This window comes from Miscanthus floridulus, chromosome 2 (genome assembly GCF_019320115.1).
Source record: "Miscanthus floridulus cultivar M001 chromosome 2, ASM1932011v1, whole genome shotgun sequence".
Classification (NCBI taxonomy): domain Eukaryota; kingdom Viridiplantae; phylum Streptophyta; class Magnoliopsida; order Poales; family Poaceae; genus Miscanthus; species Miscanthus floridulus.
This window is the reverse complement of record NC_089581.1, coordinates 164,683,613-164,707,749: the sequence shown is the minus strand read 5'-3', so window position 1 is coordinate 164,707,749 and position 24,137 is coordinate 164,683,613. Positions and strand designations below refer to the sequence as shown.

Below are 24,137 nucleotides of genomic sequence, written 5' to 3'. Positions count from 1 at the left end.
ACTATACTTGTCTTGCTTGCTATTTTGTGATGTGTATCATGGTACTATTCTTCATGTTTATGCACTTGCATATTGCATCTCATCTAGGTACGCTAGATGAACCACGTGAAGGACGTAATGTTGGAGCCGAACCCAAAGACGGTGTATAGAGGATCTATCCCGAAGATGGAAGGACTAAGCAAGTGCTAGGACCGGAGATGTCACCATGACGGTGCAACCTAACTGAACTGACTTGTGTCATATCCCAGGCAAGCCCCGGAGCATTAATAAGTCTCCTAATTTATAAAAGCAATTCTTTCTATATATGAGTTATATATTGTTGCATTAAGTTGTAGAAGTTGATTGAAACCGTTGATGCATTTAGTACTATCCTTGCCTATCTTATTACCTTTTTACCCTGTTAGGTCAGGATTGAATAACTGCTTAGCCTTGCTTAGACCGGTAGCGATCGGTGATATCCGGTCACCTACATTATAGGTGGTTACTGCAAGAATTTAGCTATAGAAAGAATGATATCCTGGAATTAACCATGTGTGATGGATAATTGGAGACCGGACGGAAAAAGTTGGAGGCAACCAGACAGGGTTCTGGGGTGCTGTTAGTTTCCATCTGTGTCAATTAAGGACCGACCGTTGTTGGCCTTTGAGTCATGTTGAACGCATGCCTTATATTTAGCTGGCCGGATAAAGTACCTTTCGACCGCGAAGCTGGGAGATTATTCGGGCCAAGTAGATTGCCCGCAGCGCACTGTGCCGGAGCAGGTGTGGTAGGACACGGGGGCGAGATGATAAGACCAAAGTGCAGTCGGTCGGCCCCTGGGTACATGTGGTTCCTAGCAAACTCGAGATTCCTGGATAGTTGACTCGGTGATCAATATCTCACTTTAGCGGGTGAGTGAGGTTTGTGTAAGGAATAAATCACCAGCTGGTTAGGAATCGATTCAAATCGCCATCGCTCCTGGATAGTGAGCACTTGACTCGAGTTATGGCATCATAGTAATTATTATGGAACAAGGATGGTTATCTGGATGGTATGGGATATGCTAAACCTAAATTGGTAACTGGATGTTATTGGTTAATCAAGTGATTGCTATAGTACAGGTGCTTACCTAGATGGATAGGTCATAATAAAGATGATGCAAAGTACTTAAAATGGTTTCTTCATGATAGTTTATGCTTTTCGCAAACAAGTCAGCTAGCCCACTAAAGAAAGCCATGCATAATCCTTGGTGTCGCTTTATTTTAGTTTAAGACGGGTAAGTCTGGCTGAGTACATTCGAGTACTCAGAGTTTATCCCACCTTGTTGCAGGTGATGTTCTCGACCTATTGAAGATGGTGGCTAACCACCGGTGGGCTCGGTGATTCTATACTTACTTCTCATCTATATGCTTTTGTCGGATGATGTCACTATGCTAGCAATATATTTGGAACTTATATTAATGTAATCATTTGAAAGCTATGTTGTTTTCACTAAGCGGTTTTGAAACCCAAACTTGTACTATTATTTGCTAACCCCTTTGTAATATTATTTCCGCTGCAACCCAATGTATGTGATATGTATTTGCTTAATCACGCGATCTTGGTTGTGATATTGATTTACTAAGGTCTTTCGGGACACTCGGCGGACTACCGGGTTTATATGAGTGAAAGTATGGGTGTGTCAACGTGTTAGCGGGGACAACCATACTTGATCTTGTATAAATTGGGCGGTTCTATCACATCGGTCCCCGAGGAACCCTAGGTTTATGAACCTGACAGTATTTGTATTATGATAATGATCCAACAAGGGTGTTCGTCCATAACTCCTATTCGTACATGGCTCTATTAGAGCGGGCCCATCTTTCCTAGGAACAAAAAAAAGAAAAAAATCCCTACTCTATGTTATGCTTATACGCTTAGTCCTGAAGTAGCGTGGTCACTCATAGGTCTGCCCACTTCCCCCACCTCACGTTCGTCGGCTGCCGCACCGTGCCCTTCCCGCATCGCCAGCCGCATCGCGCACCCTCGCTCCCTGCGCCGCTCACCTGCGTCCCTGTCACTTGCGCCACTCGCTCACTCCCTCGTCATACGTCCGTCGTCCATCACTATCGGGCGCCATTAACCCTGCCATGGCCGTTGGGACCCACGTGTCGTGGCGCCTTAGGTCTTCCCTGGCTGAGCCAAGGGTACCCACGAGCGTGGGTGGTGCTGGTGGTGCTCGCGCGCCGCCTCACGTTGCCGGATCCCACCCCGACGACCGAAATCGATTGGCCCTGGCCTTCCCCTCCCATATATTGTAAATGTATGTTTCAAGTGTTTTAGATGTTTTAAAGGTATGTTGCAATTGTTACATATGGATGTTGCAAAAGCATATTAGGATGTTGCACATGTTGCATATTTTTACAAGTGTTGTCAGTGGTATGTCGCAAGCATTTTGAAAAAAATGTTTCAGCCGTTTCAGATGTATATTGCAGCAAATGTTTTATTTGGATGTTGCATATATTTTACACATATGTTGCAAGTATTTTATCTTGATGTTGCATATATTTCACACATATGTTGCCAGTGTTTTATCTTGATGTTGCATATGTTTCACACATTTTGCAACAATATGTTTCATCTGTGTCCGACATATGTTGTATCCAAGTGTTTTATGTTACAAGTGTTTTATGGGAGCACATTGGGTGATGGGCACACGGCCCGGACGCCGTGGGATGGGGGGCAATAGAGCTTGGGACTGGTGGACGGGGGCGCAGCAAGCTAGGGGCCAGCTTCCAGGTCTCGCATATGCGAAGAGAGAGAGAGAGAGAGAGAGAGAGAGGGGGGGGGGGGGTAACAGGAAGGAGTGAGGTGCAGCAGGGGGCAAGGTGCCAAGGTGCGGGTGCGAGCCGGGGGTGGGCTTACGGCCGTCCATCCAGATGCAAGGAGTGGCAGGCGTAGCGTCAAGGGTGGGGTGCACTTGCAAGTCAGAGCAAGGCGGACGGATACGCGCCGCGCAGGCGTCCGAATGTGCGCGTCCGTCTAGATGTCCGAGCACTAGTCACGTCGTTTTTATTATGACTTCCCACTTGTTGTATGGATATGCATAACCATGTTAGGTACTTATCAAAATCAAAATACTCAAAATTGGTAAGTATGTTTCGTGGAAATCTCTGTTAAAATATTGCTAATCCCAGCAAATTTCTAAAATTTTCATGTCTTCGCCAAAAACCAAATCCAATATCCTACCCCTTGTGATTATGTGGATGTTTAATCCTAGGGCTAAGTGCCCACCTTGTTAAATGGGTTAAACATAGACTAAGGGCATGTTTGGATTGACTAAACTAAAGTTTAGTCATGTTCTGAATGCCAATTAGAAGGTCTAAACGTTAACTAATTATGGTCTAACAAAAACTAATAGATGCTAATTGATGAATAGAACTTATTAGATTCTTTTTAATTAGTCCATGTTTAGATTATTATCCAACGACGGACTAAAGTTTACACCGGTGATCCAAACAGGCCTTAATTATTATGGGATAATAAGTGTCAATAGACTCTAACCACAAATTAGCTAGCCTCCATTAGTTTTTATTAGCTTTCATTTAGTTCTTCTATTTGGCATAAAAAAAATAGGAGCTAACTGTTAGCCCCCTGTATCCAAATAGGCTCTATGTCGACGATTTGGAGAAAGTAATCAATTTTAGATGTGGACAAAATTGAACAAACAAGACAATAAAGATCTTGTCAAAGTACCAAAGGCTTGGCTTTCCGAAGTGAACTCGCAAAAGATAGTAGGGACTATAAAATTTTTCATCAATTCTTACACTCATCTTGACATCTATCAGAATGCTCTTCACCGTTAAGCTATTTTCATTTCACTAAGTTAAGTGAGACCAAATCGCATGGACAGGGATTTTGCGTATGCCTTGGAACGTCGACACTTAAAAAAGGCTTATATTTGTTACCTTAAGATCTCCTTGGTATAAAAAACATATATACACATGAGGACTGGGATATCGGTATCACATGCACACGAATGGAGAAGAGCTTTTTACGTGTATGGCTCCGAAAAAAATGTATCTTCCTTGTATGTTTTTTTTTCTTGAACTTACTTATATGGTTTCGAAATGAAATTTCCTTTCGTCTATGGCCTTCCGTCCGTTTTTGTCACTTGACGGTGTTAAGTCAGGGTAAAATGACCGTTTTACCCCTAGAAAAAAATAAAATACATAGTTTTCTTTGTCTGTTGTATATTTAGAGTAATATTAAGCAAATAAATTCACACATAACATTACATAATAGGACACATAATCAAGTACATAAATATAAACATATTGCAATAAAGTGAGTTTATCAAACGCATAAAAAATTTCACAAATACATATAACCATAGGTGGACACAAAAATTATTTACAAATCCATCATATTTTGAGTCTCACATAAATATAGCCACACAAAAGTGCGAATTCAAACATACATTGGTCTCGCATACAACGAGCGAGCAGGTGTTTGTTTTAGCTCTTCAGCAGAAACGCCACAAAGGGCGGTGAAGAATTCAACAATCGATTCACTTGGTAGTTTACACTATTTACAAAGATTTGTTCAGCAGGTTTTCCAGCCAACTCTTTCAACAATTGGACTACAGAATCCCACAATATTTGATTTGATCCCAGCATTACAGTTGTGGAAATTGAAGGATTTGAAGTTGCCAAGCTCCTTGAAGCATCCTCTTCACGAGATTCAACAATGCTCCCTTACTTTGAGGAATCTCTTCGAAGTTGCTCCCAATCAGCCAATGACTTTAGAATACTCACCAAGCACTGCAATAAAAATCTTCATATCAAACTAACAATAAATAAGAAATTATAAAGGAGGCTCGGGTAACCTAAATCATAGTAACCTAGAGAGACGAGCCTTTTTACAGAAACTGTTTGGGATGACACAATGGAGTTAGTATCAGCAATGTGAGATCCTTGTGCTATTCTTGAGAGTGCACTAACCTGGTAGGAGACATATTATTAATCAGATGTGTTACAAGCCAAAGAAAAAAAGACTAAGAAATTCAGAAGCTATGCTTTGTGGATATTTAAAAAAACATATGATTATCGTGCGTTCAAAAAGATTTGGTCCCTCAAGATCAGTCATAGTTCACAAACACATCTGCTGGGTGCGGGAGGGGCCGCTCGTTGTGGACTGGCTGAGGGAGGGGCTGCCGGGTGGCTCGCCGACCTTGCCGCTGGAGGGGCCGGCCGCTCCGCACAGGACGCAAGAGGGGCCGCCTGATGGGGCGCCGGGCTGCCCTGCGCCGGACTTGCCCTAGCCACGCTCGCGCTACCAGTCGGGCGGCGGCGCCTCCTCCACACGGAGCTCGCCGGTCGGCGATGGGAGAGAGGCCGGCCGGCCCTGGGTCCGGCGGATCCGGTGGTAGAAGGGCTGGCGGCGGCGGCGTTTTTTCTCGAACCCGCTCGATCCTGGTCGGGTGTGGTGGAAAGGAACCAGAGGATACGAAGGAAGAAAGCAGAAGGGCATTTCAATAATTTCGCATGTCATCCGGTGGGGAAACTAACGGCACACCTTAACAGATACGACGGAATGCCATATGAGGAAGATAAATTCGTTTTGAGGCCATACAAGGAAGTTCGAAAAAACGGGTCATACAAGAAAGAGGCATTTTTCTAGGACCATACAGGTAAAAAGCTCAATCAAGAATGGTTGGCACTATCAGCACATTTGCTACTAAAGTCATTGGACCTGATGATTTGGCACATGAAGAATGAAAGTTGGGCCTCGTTGAGGAGCATGTAGATAGCTGGGCCAATAGGCCTGTTTGGTTTCCCGCACGCGCCGGCCTGCACCGCACCGGCCGAGCCAAGCCCTCACTGGCCAGGCTGCCGTGAACCGTGATGCAAACGCCCACCGTTTGGTTGCCTGGGCGCATGCAGCATGGCCGAGCAGAGAAGTTGATTGTTTGCGCGTGCGCACGAGCTAGCCTTGCACCGCTGCTCTCTGCTCTCATGCAGCTCGCGCGCTCGCGCCGGCCTGGCTCGGCAGAAACTCTCACTCACCACGTTTCTCTGGAGCTACAAGGGGAATCTTGCATGAAGGCAGCCTAGTCCAACAGCTACGCCAACCAAACAGACCGCTGTTCTCGCATGTGGAGAGCTTGGCTGAAGGCAGATACAGGTAACCAAACGCCCCCGTAATACACGTATTAGCAACTCAAAGTGGACCTAGCCCATGCGAGAGGCTGTGTCTTGTGCATCTAAAACCGTTGGTGCTTCTTGTAAGAGAGGGTTACGTTATAGTTTATTTTTTTCTCTATTAGAAAGTTTTTTTTTAGAAGATTCAGGGATCCCTATGCTATTAAATTTTCATGATGTCTTATTTTGGTCTCTAATATCTCTGAATTTTGAATCATTTCACAACCCATGGATATCAAATGAATTAAACTGTAGAGAGTTGTCAATAAGTTCATTAACTTCCTATTGGGTGCTTAAACATTGGATATCAGATGAATAATCTAGGAAGCACAAATTCTTGAATGTTAGGCTGTTTTCGGGTTAGTACGAAACCGTGTGTCTATTCTGTGGGCTAAGACTTAACGATTGAACTGATATTTGATATGAAGTTCAATTCTGATTGACCTTTGCCCATCTGTTGTATGCATCGTTCCCCTTTGTCGGACACTTGCTCTTGCTCCTCGACAATTGGTCACCTCATGAAATCAGCAGAGGGCATCTTGGACACATAGCATTCACATGTTTTAAATTAATTAGCCTAATGGCTACCGAACTCATTTAGACTTGTCTGAAGCTGGTAACTTGGCCTTCACTAGCCCAGCTATACCCAGTATTTCAGAGTTTTTCTTGCCCAGCAGGAATATGCATGAATTTTTTCGTTTGTGGTTGATGTTTTGTGCATTAGTGTCCAAATAATTGTAGTGGTATTGTTGCACAATATATGTCTAAGTTAGTACTTCCACCATTCCAAATTATAAAACATTTTGGCTTTTTTAGATTCATAATTTTTGCTACCCACCTAGATATATATTATGTCTAGATACATAGCAAAAACTATGAATCTAGAAATGCCAAAACGTCTTATAATTTGGGACGGAGGAAATAGCTCAGCTTTGTTCCTGCTCTGTTCGGTAGCAACGGCAAGCACTTAGCTTAGGTCCACCTTGTCATTTGCAGTAGCAACAATAAGCCAATAAGCTATATGTGCACAAGTTCTGGTCACCTTTAGGTTACATAGCAATTTTGTTTATTTCTCAGTTAATTTCACTTGCGAAGCTATATTAGTTTAGCAGTTTGCGTTGTTGGTAGGAGCAGAGCAGTTCAGTTGCAGCTATACTTGGTAGGAGCAGAGCAGTTCAGTAGCAGATATAACCACCGTTTTTCAGAAAGTTCAGAGTATTTTTTTAGAAAGTTCAGAGTATTCTTGCTTTAGTGGAATTCGTACAGGGCAGCAGCTTGAGAGGCTTTAATTTGTGACATTGCCATTTCATGCAATAGTGAATCAATCTTTCAAGCAATTATTAACTATTCCTTTGAGCAGCGGTTTGTTCCTAAAAGATATTTGTTCAAAAAAATATCTTGAGGATGATATATAGTTAAGTTAAAAAAAAAACTGACGTGAACTAGCACAATGGTAAATTTTAAACATCAATTACACCTAGCATTTGGCCTTCAATGTTGAAGCTTCGCAAGCTTTAGCTTTTGTTTCTCTGAGTAGTTTCGAGAGCTATTTTAGAATGTTTCAGAATGCTTCTCCAGGATCAGGAGGATCAGGAGCACTAGATGTTATGCCATGGCTTTTCCAGAATGCTTCCCCAGGATGTTATGGATATATTGTTTGGTGACATATTTGCATTCGGTGGTTCCTATGTTGCTGCCTTTATTTATCGTTCACTCATCAAGACTAAGGGGTCAAGATATTGTTTATGATGAACTATCAAGTCCAGTAGATGTAGGTCTTGTTCTGCAGTATTCTGTTTTATGAAGTGATGTAACACTGTCTAGTAGCAGCCTGTTCGCTTGCTCATAAACGATCGTAAATTTTCAGCCGGGAACAGTGTTTTTCTCTCACACCAAACCAGCCAGCAGTAAATAATCCACGATACGATACGGCTTCCCGAACAGGCTGTAGATGTTCAGCCTTTTCACTGGTTGGTTTCTACACTGATAAGCCCGACTGATGCTGGTTGGTTGTGAGAAAAAAATATTATACCATGCTAATAAGCCCTGACCAAAACCATCGAGCAAACACGCTAGTTAGGTCTTTTTCTGCAGTACTCCGTATTCTGTTTTATGAATTGATGTAACACTCTGTTTACACCGATGGCTACAGCGTGATTGTTCATTTCAGGTCAATTTGCTTTAACAGGTTACCATACTTTTTTGAATGCAAAGTGCATAGTATAGAAACGATGTCATACAATTTTTCAAGCTGCATCTGAAATGTTTGAAGATGGATCTTTCATAATAAATGACGCTTAAATAAGCAAAACTTTGTGAAAAATAAGAAAATTGTAGTTTCATCATCTGAATATGCAGTTTTATATATGACTGCTGTGCGGGAAAACGTTTCTGACGATTCCTGAAAAAAAGTGGTACAAGACCAAAATTTGTGTACACTGGATCCAGCCCATTAGCATTCAGAAACGTTTGAGTGATGTGGCATCAGATAATAAGCGGAGTTTTTAGTCCACACAAGATTCAGTGTATAGCATAATATTAACTTGTCATCACTTGCCACCATTTGCTTTGTAACAAAGATAAAATCCTAATTCTTAACATTGCCAGAAAAGATTTTTTTTCGAAAAAAAGTAGCAGCGCTTAACACAGGCATCAGATAATAAGCGGAGATTATTAGTCCACACATGGCAGTAATTCCATTGAGTGTGTAGGATAAAGATTTACACATCACTTGCCGTCGTAATAAGCGCTCGATTCGCATTCCAAATCCAAAACCAACAAACGAGCAGAGCTGAATCAGAAAGATCCGCACGAAGAAATTTTGATTAAACCATTTGACTCCAGAGCAATACATGGCTGCAAAGGGTTGGTAAGTTAACCATCTCGCTCTCTGCACCAGCTTTGTTTTCTCAGGTTTTTTTGGGCTTCCATCGATGATTGAGCCCTTCCCAAGAAGAATTTAAGCAAGGCGCAACAGTAAATTGATAAGAAAAAAATAATTGTTCTGAGCTCAGAATGATGCGTAACCCAATCACAGATTGATCTCAGATGTCCAGACATAGAAATAATTAAGCATCTTCATCACAGCACCAATACTTTGACAAACTCGAATCGAAACGGAGTTAAAGAGTGAAATCGAGCACATGGAAGGGCTTTCGTTCTTTCTCTCGGATGCCAACCAAAAGGAAGGCATGTAAACTGCAGACGAATCAACACGGCATCAGATTCAGACCGCCCGTCTGCTTGTACTCTCTTCACAGAGAAAGATCCAACAGCAAATCCACGCACAACCAAAGGAAGAGAAGATCGACAGTTATATTGAAATTGAAAAGCAATCGAGAGAAGCAAGGACAGCGGGCGCCGCGCCGAAACGAGGAGATGCATAGCGTAGGGTTGTGTCTGTATAAATAGGGAGGAAACTAGGGTTTCGGTCTATTGGGCCTTTGGAGGCCCAACAGGTCATGCGTTGCAGCCTGCAAGGCTTATAGAGCGGGCCGCCAAGTGGATTAAGTCCAATCCCAAATGGGCCAGTTCCGCGTGCCGAAAGGAAATCTGCGCGGCGCCGCGTCAGCAGCAGGTGGCCGTTTCTCAAACCGACGCGGACGTGGTGTCGCAACGGACAAGCAAATCCGGACCGCCGATGGCGATGGCGCCCCAGCGGGCGCACGCCGCTGCGGGAACGCCTGCCATCCGAAATCCAAGCGCCGTTCGCCCGCTCTCCGCCACAGGCTCCTCCTCCCTCTACACTCCAGAGGCAGCACGTGCTCGGGCACCGCTAGGCCGCAGCCGCACCACCATGGCGGGCGCGCCGCCGCGGAGGTCGGACGTCGACTTCGCCGACGTCTTCGGCGGCCCGCCGCGGCGCTCGTCGGGGAACGAGCACCGCTCGCGCCGCGGCTCGCCGGACAGCTCGTCATTCGGGTCCGCGACGAGGGCGCGGAGCGGGGGATCGGACACGCCCGTGTTCGGGGACCGGGGGAGCTCCGACCGAAGGAGGCATCCCGGGGAGGAGTTCTACAAGGACATATTCCCCGGGAGCGAGGCAGCGGCGCCCAGGCGGGGCGGCGCCGGGGATTGGGGGGATGTGTTCGGCGGGCCAGCTTCGCCTGTCTCCACGGCCCGCCCGCGATCGAGGTAGTACTGTTTAACTTAGTCACATAGAACGAAGCGAGCTTTTGAGCAAAGTGATATCAAGCTAGCAACAATCGTCGTACTAACGTATCTGGAAATGCGGGCATTGTGATTATGTAATGCTTGCTTATGTTTAAACTAGTATAGTGCCCGTGCTAACGCCACGGTTTCATTTCAGGGACGCACATGAAAATAACCAAACATCACTATTTTTTTTTCTATAGTTTAAGTTTCACGCAATTGTATATGACCATGTATATAATCCGGAAAATACTCATACAAAAGTACTCACCGCCCAACTTTTGAAAACTACAACATACAACAACAACAAAGCCTTTAAGTCCCAAACAAGTTGGGGTAGGCTAGAGTTGAAACACATCAGAAGCAATCAAGGACTATTTGTTGATAATTGAGTCATTCATGCAACTATACTAATTGCCTACAGTATTGACCTCCTTGATTCTTACTTTGAAGTTCCCCAATTTGCTGCAGAGAATTAGACCTTGAAACCTGCAGAGAAATATTTAAGTACCATCTTGATGTTAATGTGAACATTTTCAAAGATATTTCAAAGAGAAATTTACCATACAACAGAATTACAAATCATGAATGCTTCAAGGCAATTACCTCAAAATTCTTTAAGCTAAGTGACACATCTTAATATTGCCCCCTAAGGCTGATCCTAAGTTCTTGGAAGTCCTAGAAAGGAAATATTTATAAAAAAGAACTACATCCTGATATGAACACCAGAAGCTTTTAGAATGCAGGAGTGATCCTTACTGAGAATATCAGAAGTCATAATTTTAAGCTATGCCAAAGTGCCAAACACCATATGAAGTAAAATATAAAGAGGTTATTATTACTACAATTGGGAAAAGCTTGCTTCAACTATATGTCCCTGCCCTCAACCACAACTCTCCTGATGAACACATGTTCATCACCTGAGTTGTAGTCCAATGTCTACAAAGATTGTTCTCAAACAACAGATTTGGACAATTCCTAGATCCATTTTTCATGTGTAGCCATGAACTGAAGTACTTGAGATTCAGGGAAAAAAGAGGCAAACCTTCATATTTGTGCAGCTATTTGCCACTGCATACAGTGATTCATCTATGATAAATGTTCCACCAATGTTCAGGTGCTGCACAGAATTAGCCCTTGAAACCTGCAGGGAGGTTTGACAAAACCACAATTGTTATGATGGAAATTAGCACCTTATGAAAGTAGTAGCTTTTGGATAGAATTGGCAGGCAACTTTTGTCTTGCAGACGACATGTGGTTCATAAGTGATGTGTGGATCATTCTAACATGTCGTTCAGAAAGTCTAATACACAGTCACACGACAAAGAAAAAAAGTTAAGAAAGTTATAACGGCAACTAAAGCCTCAAAGGACACGCCTGAAAGCAATTGGCATACTTGCATCATTCTGAATATTTTGTGGTTCTGAAAGCAACAACCTAATAGTCTAATCCACGGGTACGTGATAGATGATGAGAATGCAAAGCAACACAAGTTACACTAATCTCACCAGATACTTTCTGCTTCCCCTCCTCTGCCATGGCTACATCCTTTCTCAACCGTTCCAGGTATGCATCTGAACACAATAACTGCACTGAGCGAAGAGTCCATTAAGCAAATCTGCATCATGATGCTTATCGCTGTTACAATGTACTTTGTATCACATGGAACAAGCAAGTGTTGAAAACAAAGCACACAGCCAAGCTTACCCAAATCATAAACTGAAACCGCAGCAGTGGCTGAGTCCCACTCATCCATCGCTTCCTGAGCCAAGATCCCGGAAGAGGTGAAGCAAAGTGAAGCCTCGCCCTCGCATCTGACACGGAAAGCGACGACCTCACCTACAGGGAGTCCAAAAGGCGCCCACGGCCCTCCTGCCCGGTCCGGCAGCCAACGGCCTCGCGCTGGCTCCACGCTGGGGCCAGGCGACAGGATCTGCGGCCGGTGAGCCCACCTATAGCCAGCGAGCTAACGTCGCGGGCTCCTACGGCCGGCAGCCCCGTGCGGCCTCCGCGCCTCCGTGGCCGGCTCCCTGTGGCCGGCGGCCCCACGCCCACCGCGCACCCATGGCTGGTGGCTCCGCACACGCAGTCGCGGCAGCCCCCCCCTGCGATGGACCCGCGCACGCACTCGTGATGCAGAGACGTCCTCTTGTACTGCCGACCAATAGCAGCAACGCCGACGGCGATCTTGGCAGCTCGGAGACGAAGCGTCTGCCCCGCGTCTGCACCGCTCCGCCGCATCCGCCCAGCGCCACCGGCGGTCGGATCAGGCGTGGCGGCGGCCAGGGAGACCCTAGCCGTGTCGGGAACCAGGAGGTGTCGGCAAAAGTCGCGCGAGATCGGGAGGGGAAGTTTTGCCTGGGGCGCGGTGCGGGGATCACACGAGCGAGGCAGGCGTTGAAGCCTGGAATTCTCCGTGGCCACATGATTGTGGTGAAGCCTTCTGAGAGCAGATCTGTGTTGTTGGTTTGCAGGCGAAAGTTTTTCTGGGTGCAAATTCTTGGGTGAATGGAGCAGAGGTCATCTCTGGGAGGGGCAAATTCTTGGGTAGACCCAGCGTAATTTTGATTGGTCCCTTATAGCAGAGATATCTGTGAGTTTAGCTAATAACTGGATGGTTTACATTGCTTGTCGATCCATCAAACTTGAAAACGAAGGGAAACAATAGATACGACGAGTCCATCACTGATCACTCTTAGCTGATCATTTCTTTTATTCTTTTGTAAACCACATCTTTGGTCTACTTTGGAATGTACAACTTCTACCTGTTTCTTGCAGCTTCTCCATGCGGGTCAACAGAGGCACGGACGTTTCAGTGCCTAGTTCTCCCTCTCGGCAAATATCCAACAGAAACGATGATGGAACATCTTACGCTTACAGCGTTCCAACCTCACCCAATGCATCCATGAATAATTACCTTGCCCAGGGGGCAGCCCAACAACATTCAAAGAAGAATCCCTTCTCATGGCATCGCTATCCATTCCTATCTAGGTTCCGTTCTCAAAGTAGGGAAAAGAAAAGCACATCTAACTATGTCAGCTCCATGGACAGTGAATGTGAAGGGACTCCTGTTAACTTGGAAAGTATCATGGCCAATAACAAGTTCCATTTTTCCTTCTATAAGTGGGCAGGCAAAGGAGCCTTGTTAGTGTTGCCAGCTACTGCACAAGAAAAGCCTGCAGACATTATTGGACTGAGAAGCTTCCCTCAAGTGGTTGTTCAGGGTATTGATCTAATTGATTATGAAGACAACATGTCAACTGCCACTGGAACATCCAAAAGTCAGACAGATTACGAAGATTCCAAATCTGGAAAACATAGCACAAACTCAGTAACCAAGGATGGAGCTATTCCTTTACTCTCTGAGGACTACATGCAAGGTGATAATGCCAAAAATGTTATCAGATCTCCGCAGCTAAAAATATTGAACCTATCTGCTCTAAGTATATTTTGTCGTTTTGCATGGTTTAAAAGAGCAAATTAACTAGATTTCTATTATTAAGCTAGAGTACAAAGTGCATTCAGCTTATCAAACTCTTGTACTAGCAAAGGGCATGCCCTTTTCTTATGGACTTAATCAAACTGTTGTTATTCAAAATATATAAATTCTTGTTTGCCCCTTTTCTCTTCATGAATATATGGATTCCAGCTTATGTCATTTCTCTGCAGGAATGAAACAGAGCAATGATCATACAAAGAATGATGTTTCATCAGCTAGCCTGAGTTCGAAAATTTCTAGATCACCTTCAGAAAGAAGTCGTAGTAGCAGGGTAAAGGAAAAGGTGAAGGGTTTCATAAAACTATTTAGCCCTGAGAGCTCACCAAAGCACAAACGAGCACTGGAAACACAAGGCCAAACATCTGTCAGGAAAAATGGAAGCAAAACTGAACTGCAAGATAAGTTTAGCATATCCAGTTTGGAGGCCAATGAGGATGTGGAAACGGCACAAATGAACAGCCAAAATGCTTTTATCGCTGAACCTTTTCCAGTATGTCAAATCTAGATTATATATTTACATGCATACATATTTCTCTGAATTATTTTATGAATTTTAAGTACTCGAATTCTTGAATATTATCTTCTATAAAATAGAAAAATTTTCATTAGACAGATATACACATTAGATTAGTCTCTTGATTGTTTCAGATGAGGGAAGTGCAAGAGAGGATGGACAAACCAGTTCTGTCAGAAAATAGTAAAATGGATACAGCTATGGGAAGTAATGAAGCCGCTTCTAATGGTAAGCCCTGACAGGGAGGGATAGAATGAGGGATTGACCTAACTGTGCTTGTGAATGAGTTGAATATCCACCTCACTTTCAAGAAGAAACTTGGAATTTAACATAACCACTAACCATTGTTTTGTATTGGTTTTTCTTGGTTATTCCTACATCGAAAGAAAGAACACAATAGGCTTTATTGATATGTGTTTACCATAACATTTTGGGACCTTGCTGCATAGGTTATTAGCTGCAGTTGAAATTTGTGCTGACCAATGAACTGTGTGTTTGCGGATGGGCTATAAGTAACACAGAAATTTCCAAGCACATGCTTTCTATGATATTTTTTTCATTAATTATCATATCATGAACTTGAGTTCTTGTTCACATATATGGTATTTCTTCTTTTTCTGTTTTTCAGAGTCCATCCATGATGATACAAAAGACAAAGCGGACAACACAATAGAGCATGACAGACACATTGAAGATTTTGATGGATGTGTGGTATGTGCAAACTGCAGTCTTTATTTTTTTTTTTTAGATTGATTATTAGTAGACAGGCAGTCGGCAGATGCGACTGTAATATTGGTCAATCCATCAACCAAATTATTCATACAACTAATTTGTGCCGACCAGATACTGTTCCCATCAAATGTCCTTCAGGGTTTTGGAAGCTGAAATTCAGCATTAGACTGGATACCACTAGGTGACTTACTGATTCGTATGTGTTTCCACCCAATCAAGGCTCATGACAGCTAGAAACTGGCCTAATTTAATTGCCAAATACTCCAACCCTGGTGATTTGACAAACTTATTTTTTTGTAATCCATTATTTAGCTCAATATGACATGAAAAATCCTAGCCAAAGCTCCAAGCCTGGATGATAATTCTGGTGTTGTCCTACTTAGTAAAAAGTGGTGTTTTAATATGCATTATAGTGGCATTTAGCATATAGTTACTGGCTTACTGCACATCAGATACTTGGTGCACATTTTGAGATTCAGTTGCTACACCTCTGATCCATGGCTAACCCTTTGTTTTGGTGAAAACACAGCTCCAGCACCTTGGTATCCACAAATTTGCGCCTGACATTCTAAATTTACACCCAATAAGTGTCATTTACTGCTGTATTAAGGAAATTGACTGAGGGGCACTGTGGGTCTGTGGCAAAGAATGTCAACCTACAGCATGCAGTAATAAAATCAGCATGGGTTTGTTTTACAATATAAGCTAATTTTTTATCGATCCGTAAACTAGAGACTAAAGATGTAGGTAAAGATTTTTTTTTTCAGGTGCATACTTTTACCTGTTCCCTGTTATATGTAAGTGTCCTCTTGTTATTATGGCTTCTTTGCCTAATAAATTTATATTTCGTCAATCAGGTTGAGCATTTCTCTGAAGATCCTGTTCTTCATAATGATCAGGAAAAGGAGCTAATAAAGGTACTATATGGAGGGCAAATCTGTGACCTCTAAGTCTTCTTGTGTCACTTCCGTATTCTATTTGTCCAATTTTATTGTTTCCTTGAATGTAGATATCAGAATCTAAAATCTGTGAATGGTCAAGAGGAAAAGAAGGAAATATTAGGTCATTGCTTTCAACACTGCAATATGTAAGTGGAAGAGTATCAACCATATGTAATGTCTTACTGTATACTATTGCTAATTTTTTCTTCCTAAGAACGATAAATGTGTTTATCCTATCTTTTGCTCTAACCCAGGTTTGCTTATGCTATTGTTCTTTTTTTAATGGCTGATGGGATCAGCCCGGTTTTATATATATGGAAGAAGCATTCTAGATATTTTTCTTTTGTTTTATGTCTTCTTCTGGAAAGGTTGAATGAAATGATTTCCCTATTGTTTTATTCTCTTTGAAGTATACCATAAATAATGTCTCCCACCACTTCTGGTTTTCTTTAAATTACAAAAGTTTTGTGCTCATTTAGGTCCTATGGCCTGAGAGTGGATGGAAACCAGTTCCTCTCGTTGATATAATTGAAGGAGCAGCAGTCAAGAAGGCTTACCAGAAAGCATTATTATGCCTTCATCCAGATAAGTTGCAACAGCGAGGCGCTGCCATGCATCAGAAGTATATAGCAGAGAAGGTTTTTGACATTTTACAGGTACACTAGATTTATCACAAGCATATTTCTGATTTACATAGGAATTGGATGGTGGATAAAGCTAATCTGAGATATACAATATTTGAGAATGGAACTGTGGAGGCATGCTATCCAAGCTTTATCTGGCACCGTTTTAAAATAGTTTCTGCTGTGCTTCAGTCTCTGTGCTTTTTTCCCCTTATGGAGCAGTATGTAGATTATCCTGAAATTAAACTATATATAATATATAATGCAATGTACAAATTCCACCTATGATATTTACGAACCATCCAGTTCTAAGAAGTAGCATATACCTATCTGAATGTTTTTCAGGTGCTGTTAATTACTGTTTCCCTTGTTGAAACACTCCAGCAGTCCAATTATTCTTTTCCAGTCTAGTCCTATCGTGCGTTTGTATTGATGTTCTACAATGTTGATATCTCATGTTCCTATCAACAAAAACTAAAACAATTGATATGTTTTCTCTTATATGTGTGCAGGAATCATGGAAGGAATTCAATCCAATCACTTTTGGATAGTATTAGGAGTTTACTTTGTTATTGCATTGGCACAACGATCTATCGCACAGACATATTGTGTCCCGGTGTCTGCAACAGTTGGTTGAAACGACCTAGAAAAACATAGCAAATGGGCAAAGAGAGTACGGTTTATGAATTTAGGCGCACTGGCAATGCCATCCTCTACCTTTTCTTCAAAATTCCGACTGTATGTACTATTGGTTAATCAGTTCTATTGTATCCAGACGATGATGTACAAATTTTTTATCAGTTCTATTTTTGATCAGTTCTATTGTATGACTGAAATATCATATGAGGAATGCTTTGTGTACAACCATTTGATGAGTGCCTAGCAGCTGATGATGTACAAATTTTGCTTACAACAACAACAACAACATAGCTTTGCAGTCTCAAGCAAGTTAGAGTAGGCTAGAGTTCAAACCCACCAAGAGCCCCAAGTCACGGTTCAGGCATCAATAGGTGCTTTCTAAGTACTCCTATTCAAACATAGATCTCTAGGTATATCCCGGGCTTTCAAATCTCTTTTTATTGTCTCTCTCATGTCAATTTCGGTCTTCCTTTATCTCTCCTCATATTATTAGCTTGGCTTAGGACTCCACAATGCACTGGTGCATCTGGAGGTCTCCTTTGGACATGGCCAAACCACCTCAACCGATGTTGAACAAGCTTTTCTTCAATTGGTGTTACCTCTAAGCGATTACGTATATCATCGTTCCGAACTCGGTCCATTCTTGTGTGACCGCAAATCCATCACAACATACGTATTTCTGCAACACTTAGTTTGTTGAACATGTCGAATCTTTATAGGCTAACATTCTGCTCCATACAACATAGCCGGTCTAATCGTCGTTCTATAGAACTTGCCTTTTAGCTTTTATGGTACCCTCTCGTCATAAAGAATGCTAGAAGCTTGTCGCCACTTGATCCACCCTGCTTTGATTCTATGGCTAACATCCGCATCAATATCTCCATTCCTCTGTAGCATCGATCACAAATACCGAAAGGTATCCTTCTTAGGCACTACTTGACCTTCCAAACTCACATCTCCCTTCTCTTATATAGCTCCGCCAAAGCCGCATCTCATGTATTCGGTTTTAGTTCGGCTCAATCTAAAACCTTTAGACTTACGGGTCTGCCGTCATAACTCTAGTTTCTTATTTACTCCCGTCTGGCTTTCGTCCACTAACACTACATCATCAGCGAACAACATACACCAAGGGATATCCCCTTGTATGTTCCCGATAATCTCATCCATTACTAAGGCAAAGAGATACGGGCTTAAGGCTGACCCTTGATGAAGTCCAATTTTAATCGAGAAGTAATTTGTGTCACCATCGTTTGTTCGAATACTAATCACAACATTTTGCCTGACCATCGAATAAAAAAGTGATCAATCTTCTATCTGAATGTTGATTTTGTGTAATGTAATACAGTATATGTTAGCAGCAGTAAATATTTGGTAATCACACTCCAATAAAAAAAACAGTAGTGGTATATACTACCTCCATCATTAAAAGAGTGCCTAGCAAGTTTCTTAAGTTTAACTAGATTTATAAAATAATATATTATCAACATTTATATTACTAGATTGATATATCCCATAATTTATCTAATAATTCTTACTACATAAATATTACCTTTTTTCTATTTTTAGAATTATATTTTCTATATTTTTTGTACATGTTTAGTTAAACTTTGAAAAGTGAGATATAGCACTCTTTCGGAGACGGATGTAGTAGTAATAAGGAGCCTACTTGGTTGGTTGGCTACCGCTACCAAAGATTTAGCAAGAAAAAATTGCTAAAACTAAGGCAAGAATATTTGCCATAAATCTGGCATGCTAATTGTGAGACCTTGATAAATTTTGGTAGCCAACCAAATGGCTGTCAAAATTTAAATTGCCTAAGTTTTGTGGTAACCAAATTTTGGCCTTCAACTAGTCAGGCCCAAGGTTAAAAGAAGAAGAAGAAGAAGAAGGAAGAACTCATGGTTCGATGTTGTACTAGTGATATATCCTCGGCCAGAACCAGAACAGCAAGATCGCATTTCCTTCTCTCGCAGTGTGTATATGGAGACGGTCAAAACATTGCTGGACTCGACCGAAACACTACTACGTCCCGTCCGATTCACACTCGAACGAGTCTTCACGTAGCTTCCGTAGGCACCAAGTTCCTAAGCCAACGATTCCGATTCACTTTCACGCTCGAACAAGTAGCTTCCGTAGGCACCAAAGTTCTCATATAAAGTCAAAATAAATAGGAATACTGGTTTCTGTTCTCTATAAACTGGTACACGCAGGAGCCGAACGCTGCAAAGGCGATTTATCGGCCTGGTCGGCCCAAATATCGTGTGCCAAGCCCACGCGCAACGTCAAGCGAAGGAAGACTACCCTAACCTCGTGCCCGTTCGTTTCCTTGCTCGACTTCATCCCCTCGCCGCCGCCGCCGCCGCCAAGCGACGATGCTCGACATCAACTTGTTCCGCACCGACAAGGGCGGCAACCCGGACCTCATTCGCCAGTCCCAGCGCAGCCGGTTCGCCTCCGTCGAGCTCGTCGACGAGGTCATCGCCCTCGACAAGGCATGGCGCGAAAGTAAGTGTCTCCTCTCCTCATTACCCTGCCCCCTCGAACCTCTCCTAGATCCCCGGCCGGTCTCTGACTCCCATGGGTTCACGTTGCTGCTGCAGGGCAGTTCGAGCTGGACAAGATCCGGCAGGAGCTCAACGCTACCAGCAAGAAGATCGGCAAGCTCAAAGCGGTACGTTCCGTCTCAAATTGCGGATTTGCGATGCCCTCGTTATCTATTTCCTTCTCGGGGTTCTGGGTTTTACGTGACGGTGGCGTGTTTCTTTGCAGAGCAAGCAAGAAGAGGAAGCGAAGAAGCTCATGGAGAGCACAGACGAAATTAAGAAGAGGTTGGCAGCCAAAGAAGTTGAGGTGCAGGAGGCCAAGAGCACCCTCGACGCCAAGGTCACGACGATTGGCAACATCGTGCATGAGTCCGTGCCAGTCAGCGACGACGAGGTGATCCGGAAATTTAGTTGGCGGTTCTTCTAGATATTTTCTTTCCACTGCAGTACTGAACGGCTGAAAGAAAATTATTTTTTCAGTCACTGTTAGATTGTAATATGGCAACCAAACTGTTAGCTCCACTGTCAACTCCAACCCTAATTCTCACCCTCACCCTTTGATTGTTGGAATTCTAATTGTGCTTCAGGGTTCTATATGAACATACAGAAAAAATATTGCATTCCTATTCTGGTCCAATCTTAAAATTGCAAGTGGTCCCTCTGAATTCGACCTAATTATTATGAATTTCAGCTGAACTGATTAAAGCTACTTCTTGCAGGCAAACAATAAAATTGTACGGACATTTGGAGAGAGGAGAGTAGAGGAAAATTTGAAGAATCATGTGGACCTTTGCAGGATGCTTGACATTGTCGCTTTGGAGAAGGGTATATGCTCTCTACTTTTCTCTATTTACAAGTCCTTTCTTACTGCCAGTATTGCTTGTTTAAGCCTGTTTCAAAGTCATTACTGTACAAAGTTACAAACCAATTGCCTATATCTCTTTTTTTCTGAGTTGTTTTCTGGATTAACTTGCTAATTTTGTTCCTTGCTGGCATACTGGTATGGCTGCATGTGATTGTGTGCTGCCCCTCCGTTAACTTAACAACCCTTTCCTAGGGAATGCTTAGTTCCATATATGTATACATTTTATATATTCAATATGCTTCTAACAATCACCCTGCTTCAACTAATTTCAATGTGCTTGTGCTCTTTGTTTGCTTTCTTGCTGTGATTAAGAACATTTGTGGAACAGGTTGTCAAGTTTGCCTCACAACCTTTTACCTATTTACATTTTTGCAGGTGCTGATGTGGCTGGTGGTAGGGGTTTCTATTTAAAGGGCAAAGGTGTCCTCCTTAACCAGGCACTGATAAACTTCGGTCTAGCTTTTCTGGAAAAACGGGGATTTGAGCCAATGCATACTCCCTTTTTCATGAGGAAGGAAACGATGGCAAAATGTGCCCAGTTAGCCCAGTTTGATGAGGAGCTTTACAAAGTAAGGCTGATGAAATATTCCCTACATTCATTGTTTTATGACAACATAAATTATGCTTCCCTAATTTTTTAGCGAAAGATAACACATCTCTTCCTGTATCGGTTTACCATAATACACTCATCTTTTATGACAATTAAGATTCTATACGAATGAAAATATATAATACATTTGGTCTTCTTTTAACTATCTTTTCAGTTCTAATGTTTTTTCGTGCTATTATCAAAACTATTTTCCATGTAGTCAATATCAGCAACATTACTTCTTGTTCTTTGTTTTCGGCCGATCTGTTTCAATTTCGATTACTCTGGGTACGATGGTTTTTACTCATAATAATAGTTTGATTATTTGGATGAATGTTTTAGTTTTGATCTTTGATTTTGCATATATTTTATGGACTATCTATATATCTGTTGAAAGAATTCACCTACAAAATCTGTCAGTTCTCTAATAATAGTATCTCATTTTATTTCAAGTACATTACTAGTAGTTTCATTTGTCAGGTTACAGGTGATGGTGAGGACAAATATCTCATAGCTACATCAGAGCAGCCATTATGTGCTTATCACCTAGGTGATCGAATCTACCCTGCTGAACTTCCAATTAAGTGAGTAATTTTTATCTTCAGTTTCTTTGTTGTTTAGTGACGCACGCTATCGTATTTAATCACAAATAAATTATACATACGTATAGATATGCTGGGTACTCTACATGCTTCCGGAAGGAAGCTGGTTCTCATGGAAGAGACACAGCCGGCATCTTTAGAGTTCACCAATTTGAAAAAATTGAACAATTCTGCATTACAAGCCCAAATGACAACGATTCCTGGGAGATGCACGAAGAGATGCTTAAAAATTCAGAAGATTTCTATAAGGAGGTAATAATCAGTGCGTTGTGATCTTTATAACCCAGGTTGTCCTCCCCGACTTTTCTAAACATTTCTTTAATGTCCATCTTGTAGATTGGGCTACCATACCAAGTTGTTTCCATTGTCTCTGGTGCTCTTAATGATGCTGCTGCTAAGAAATATGATTTGGAAGCATGGTTCCCCGCATCAAAGACCTTCCGAGAGTTAGTATCCTGTTCAAATTGCACTGACTTTCAGTCAAGGAGACTTGGAATTGGGTATGGCCAGAAAAAGGTTAATGTTCTGTGCCACTTTGATTATTGTAGACGTGTCATTGCTCTCTGCACCTTTACCCAGAGTACGTTAAAATCTTACCACTACTAACTAACATTTTTGATGTCTGACAAATTACAGAATGATGAACAGTCCAAGCAGTTTGTTCATATGCTGAACTCTACCTTGACTGCTACTGAGAGGACCCTCTGCTGTATTCTGGAGAATTTCCAAAAGGAGGACGGTGTCGAGGTGCCGAAGGCACTGCAACCTTATATGGGCGGAGTAGAGTTCCTTCCTTTCAAGCAACCTTTGGATGCCAAACAAGCTGCTGACTCCAAATCAAACAAGTCCAAATCAAAGGTTTTTTTTTTCTTGCTTATGCTGCCCCCCTGCGCAAAAAATAGCATTAGAATCCATATTTTTGTCTGATCATTTTGGCTCCTCTCCTGACAGGGAAAGGCTCCTTGAGCTGGATGAGGAACAGACTGAAATGCAAATGCACGTGTAGGTGGAACTGATGGATATTGTGCATCCTTATGTTAATTTTTGGGCCTGTCAGTACTCACAGCATGACTATGGAGTTGCAGGTCGTTTACCCATTTTGGTTTCTTGGCCACCACATTATCTGATGACATACTTGTCAAACTTATATTGCATAGGATTTCTTGATATCCGAGCACCACCATCCCTACCCGCTGTGTTTATCGCGTTGCCTCATAACGTTGCCTGTTCGTCCCTGAAACCACCTTATTTTCCTTGTAGCACAATTAGTACCGGTATGCTGGTGTCTTGATTTTATCTTTTTTGAATGATGATGGTGGATTGGTGCACTTCTGATCGGTTCTGAGAAGGCATCTTGTGTTAGTGGCATGTTCTTTGAAATGCTATTGTGGCTGGAACTTGGAAATGCTCATACGCATGTGCTTTGATTCTAGCGTTGCATTTGCTGTATGCAAACACCTGTAACTACTGTGTAGGTCAGGTGCTGAATTCTGTCTGGCTATGCTTTCCAGGGTTTCACTGCTCAATGTGACTGTAGCCCTTGAATTCGTCAAGCCGCATGCGTTCAAACTAACCCCTTCCCCCGCAATTGTTTGCCTGTGAGGCTGGTTATGCAGCTTTGCTACATTTGAACTGCAGGTGCATTTGCTAATAAACCGAAGCAGGGCTAAAGTATACCAGCATAATGTGTATGCAGTGCATCGCTATGCAGTGGTGCACTCTCTTAAACGTGCGTGTGTTTTTTTTTTGAAAAATATTTGCAAGGCTTCTGTAGGTCATTTATTTGCATTGCTACGGAGTACGGACGTAATAGTACTTGGGAAAGGTGAGACCTGTCAGGAGCGCGATCACGATTCACGAATCCAAGAGGTTCTCCGTGTGCCAGGGTGAAAACGAGCCCTCCGTTCCTAGGCGATTGCAAATTTTTACAATCCAGACACTGTAGCACATTTTGTTTATATTTGACAAACTTCGTCTGATCATGGACTAACTAGGCTCAAAAGATTCGTCTCGTGATTTACAACCAAATTGTGCAATTAGTTATTTTTTTTATCTACATTTAATGCTCTATGCATATGTCCAAAAATTAATGTGATGAAAAGAGAGTGAAAAAACTTAGAATTTTGAGGCAATCTAAACAAGACCTTAGACTAGACTAGACGCCAGCCAGGGTGAGCCAAGGGAGATTTATGATTCGCCGACGGGGACAAAGGGACCAGTAAACCCGTGCAGAGCCTGCGCCATTACGCTACTATTCATGCGCGATGGGCACTGTCA

General features: G+C 42.5%; 2 protein-coding genes and 2 non-coding genes across 5 annotated transcripts; 2 read left to right on the top strand and 2 right to left on the bottom strand.

The window, feature by feature from the left end:
- Positions 1-8,638: 8,638 nt before the first annotated feature.
- LOC136541042 (small nucleolar RNA R16) lies at positions 8,639-8,722 on the bottom strand. Its single transcript, XR_010780149.1, has one exon. It is a non-coding gene; the product is annotated as a small nucleolar RNA R16 (small nucleolar RNA).
- An 84-nt stretch (positions 8,723-8,806) lies between these two features.
- LOC136541044 (small nucleolar RNA R16) lies at positions 8,807-8,900 on the bottom strand. Its single transcript, XR_010780151.1, has one exon. It is a non-coding gene; the product is annotated as a small nucleolar RNA R16 (small nucleolar RNA).
- An 883-nt stretch (positions 8,901-9,783) lies between these two features.
- Positions 9,784-17,442, top strand: LOC136535571 (J domain-containing protein required for chloroplast accumulation response 1-like). Its single transcript, XM_066527867.1, has 9 exons — positions 9,784-10,295; positions 13,092-13,693; positions 13,983-14,302; positions 14,461-14,554; positions 14,955-15,037; positions 15,916-15,975; positions 16,068-16,145; positions 16,479-16,655; positions 17,135-17,442. The coding sequence occupies exons 1-9, from the start codon at positions 9,802-9,804 to the stop codon at positions 17,171-17,173; spliced, it is 1,947 nt and encodes a 648-aa protein (XP_066383964.1). The 5' UTR covers positions 9,784-9,801; the 3' UTR covers positions 17,174-17,442.
- A 2,067-nt stretch (positions 17,443-19,509) lies between these two features.
- LOC136540457 (serine--tRNA ligase-like) lies at positions 19,510-23,290 on the top strand. Of its 2 annotated transcripts, XM_066532465.1 has the most exons (10): positions 19,517-19,766; positions 19,862-19,932; positions 20,031-20,198; positions 20,524-20,629; positions 21,045-21,238; positions 21,739-21,842; positions 21,929-22,112; positions 22,197-22,376; positions 22,497-22,718; positions 22,812-23,290. In XM_066532465.1, exons 1-10 carry the CDS (start codon positions 19,634-19,636, stop codon positions 22,824-22,826), a joined length of 1,377 nt encoding a protein of 458 aa, XP_066388562.1. In that variant the 5' UTR covers positions 19,517-19,633; the 3' UTR covers positions 22,827-23,290. The 2 variants fall into 2 exon arrangements, with proteins under 2 accessions (XP_066388563.1, XP_066388562.1); XM_066532466.1 differs by lacking the exon at positions 22,812-23,290 and having other exon boundaries at positions 19,510-19,766; positions 22,197-22,360; positions 22,497-22,666.
- The last annotated feature ends 847 nt before the right edge of the window (positions 23,291-24,137 follow it).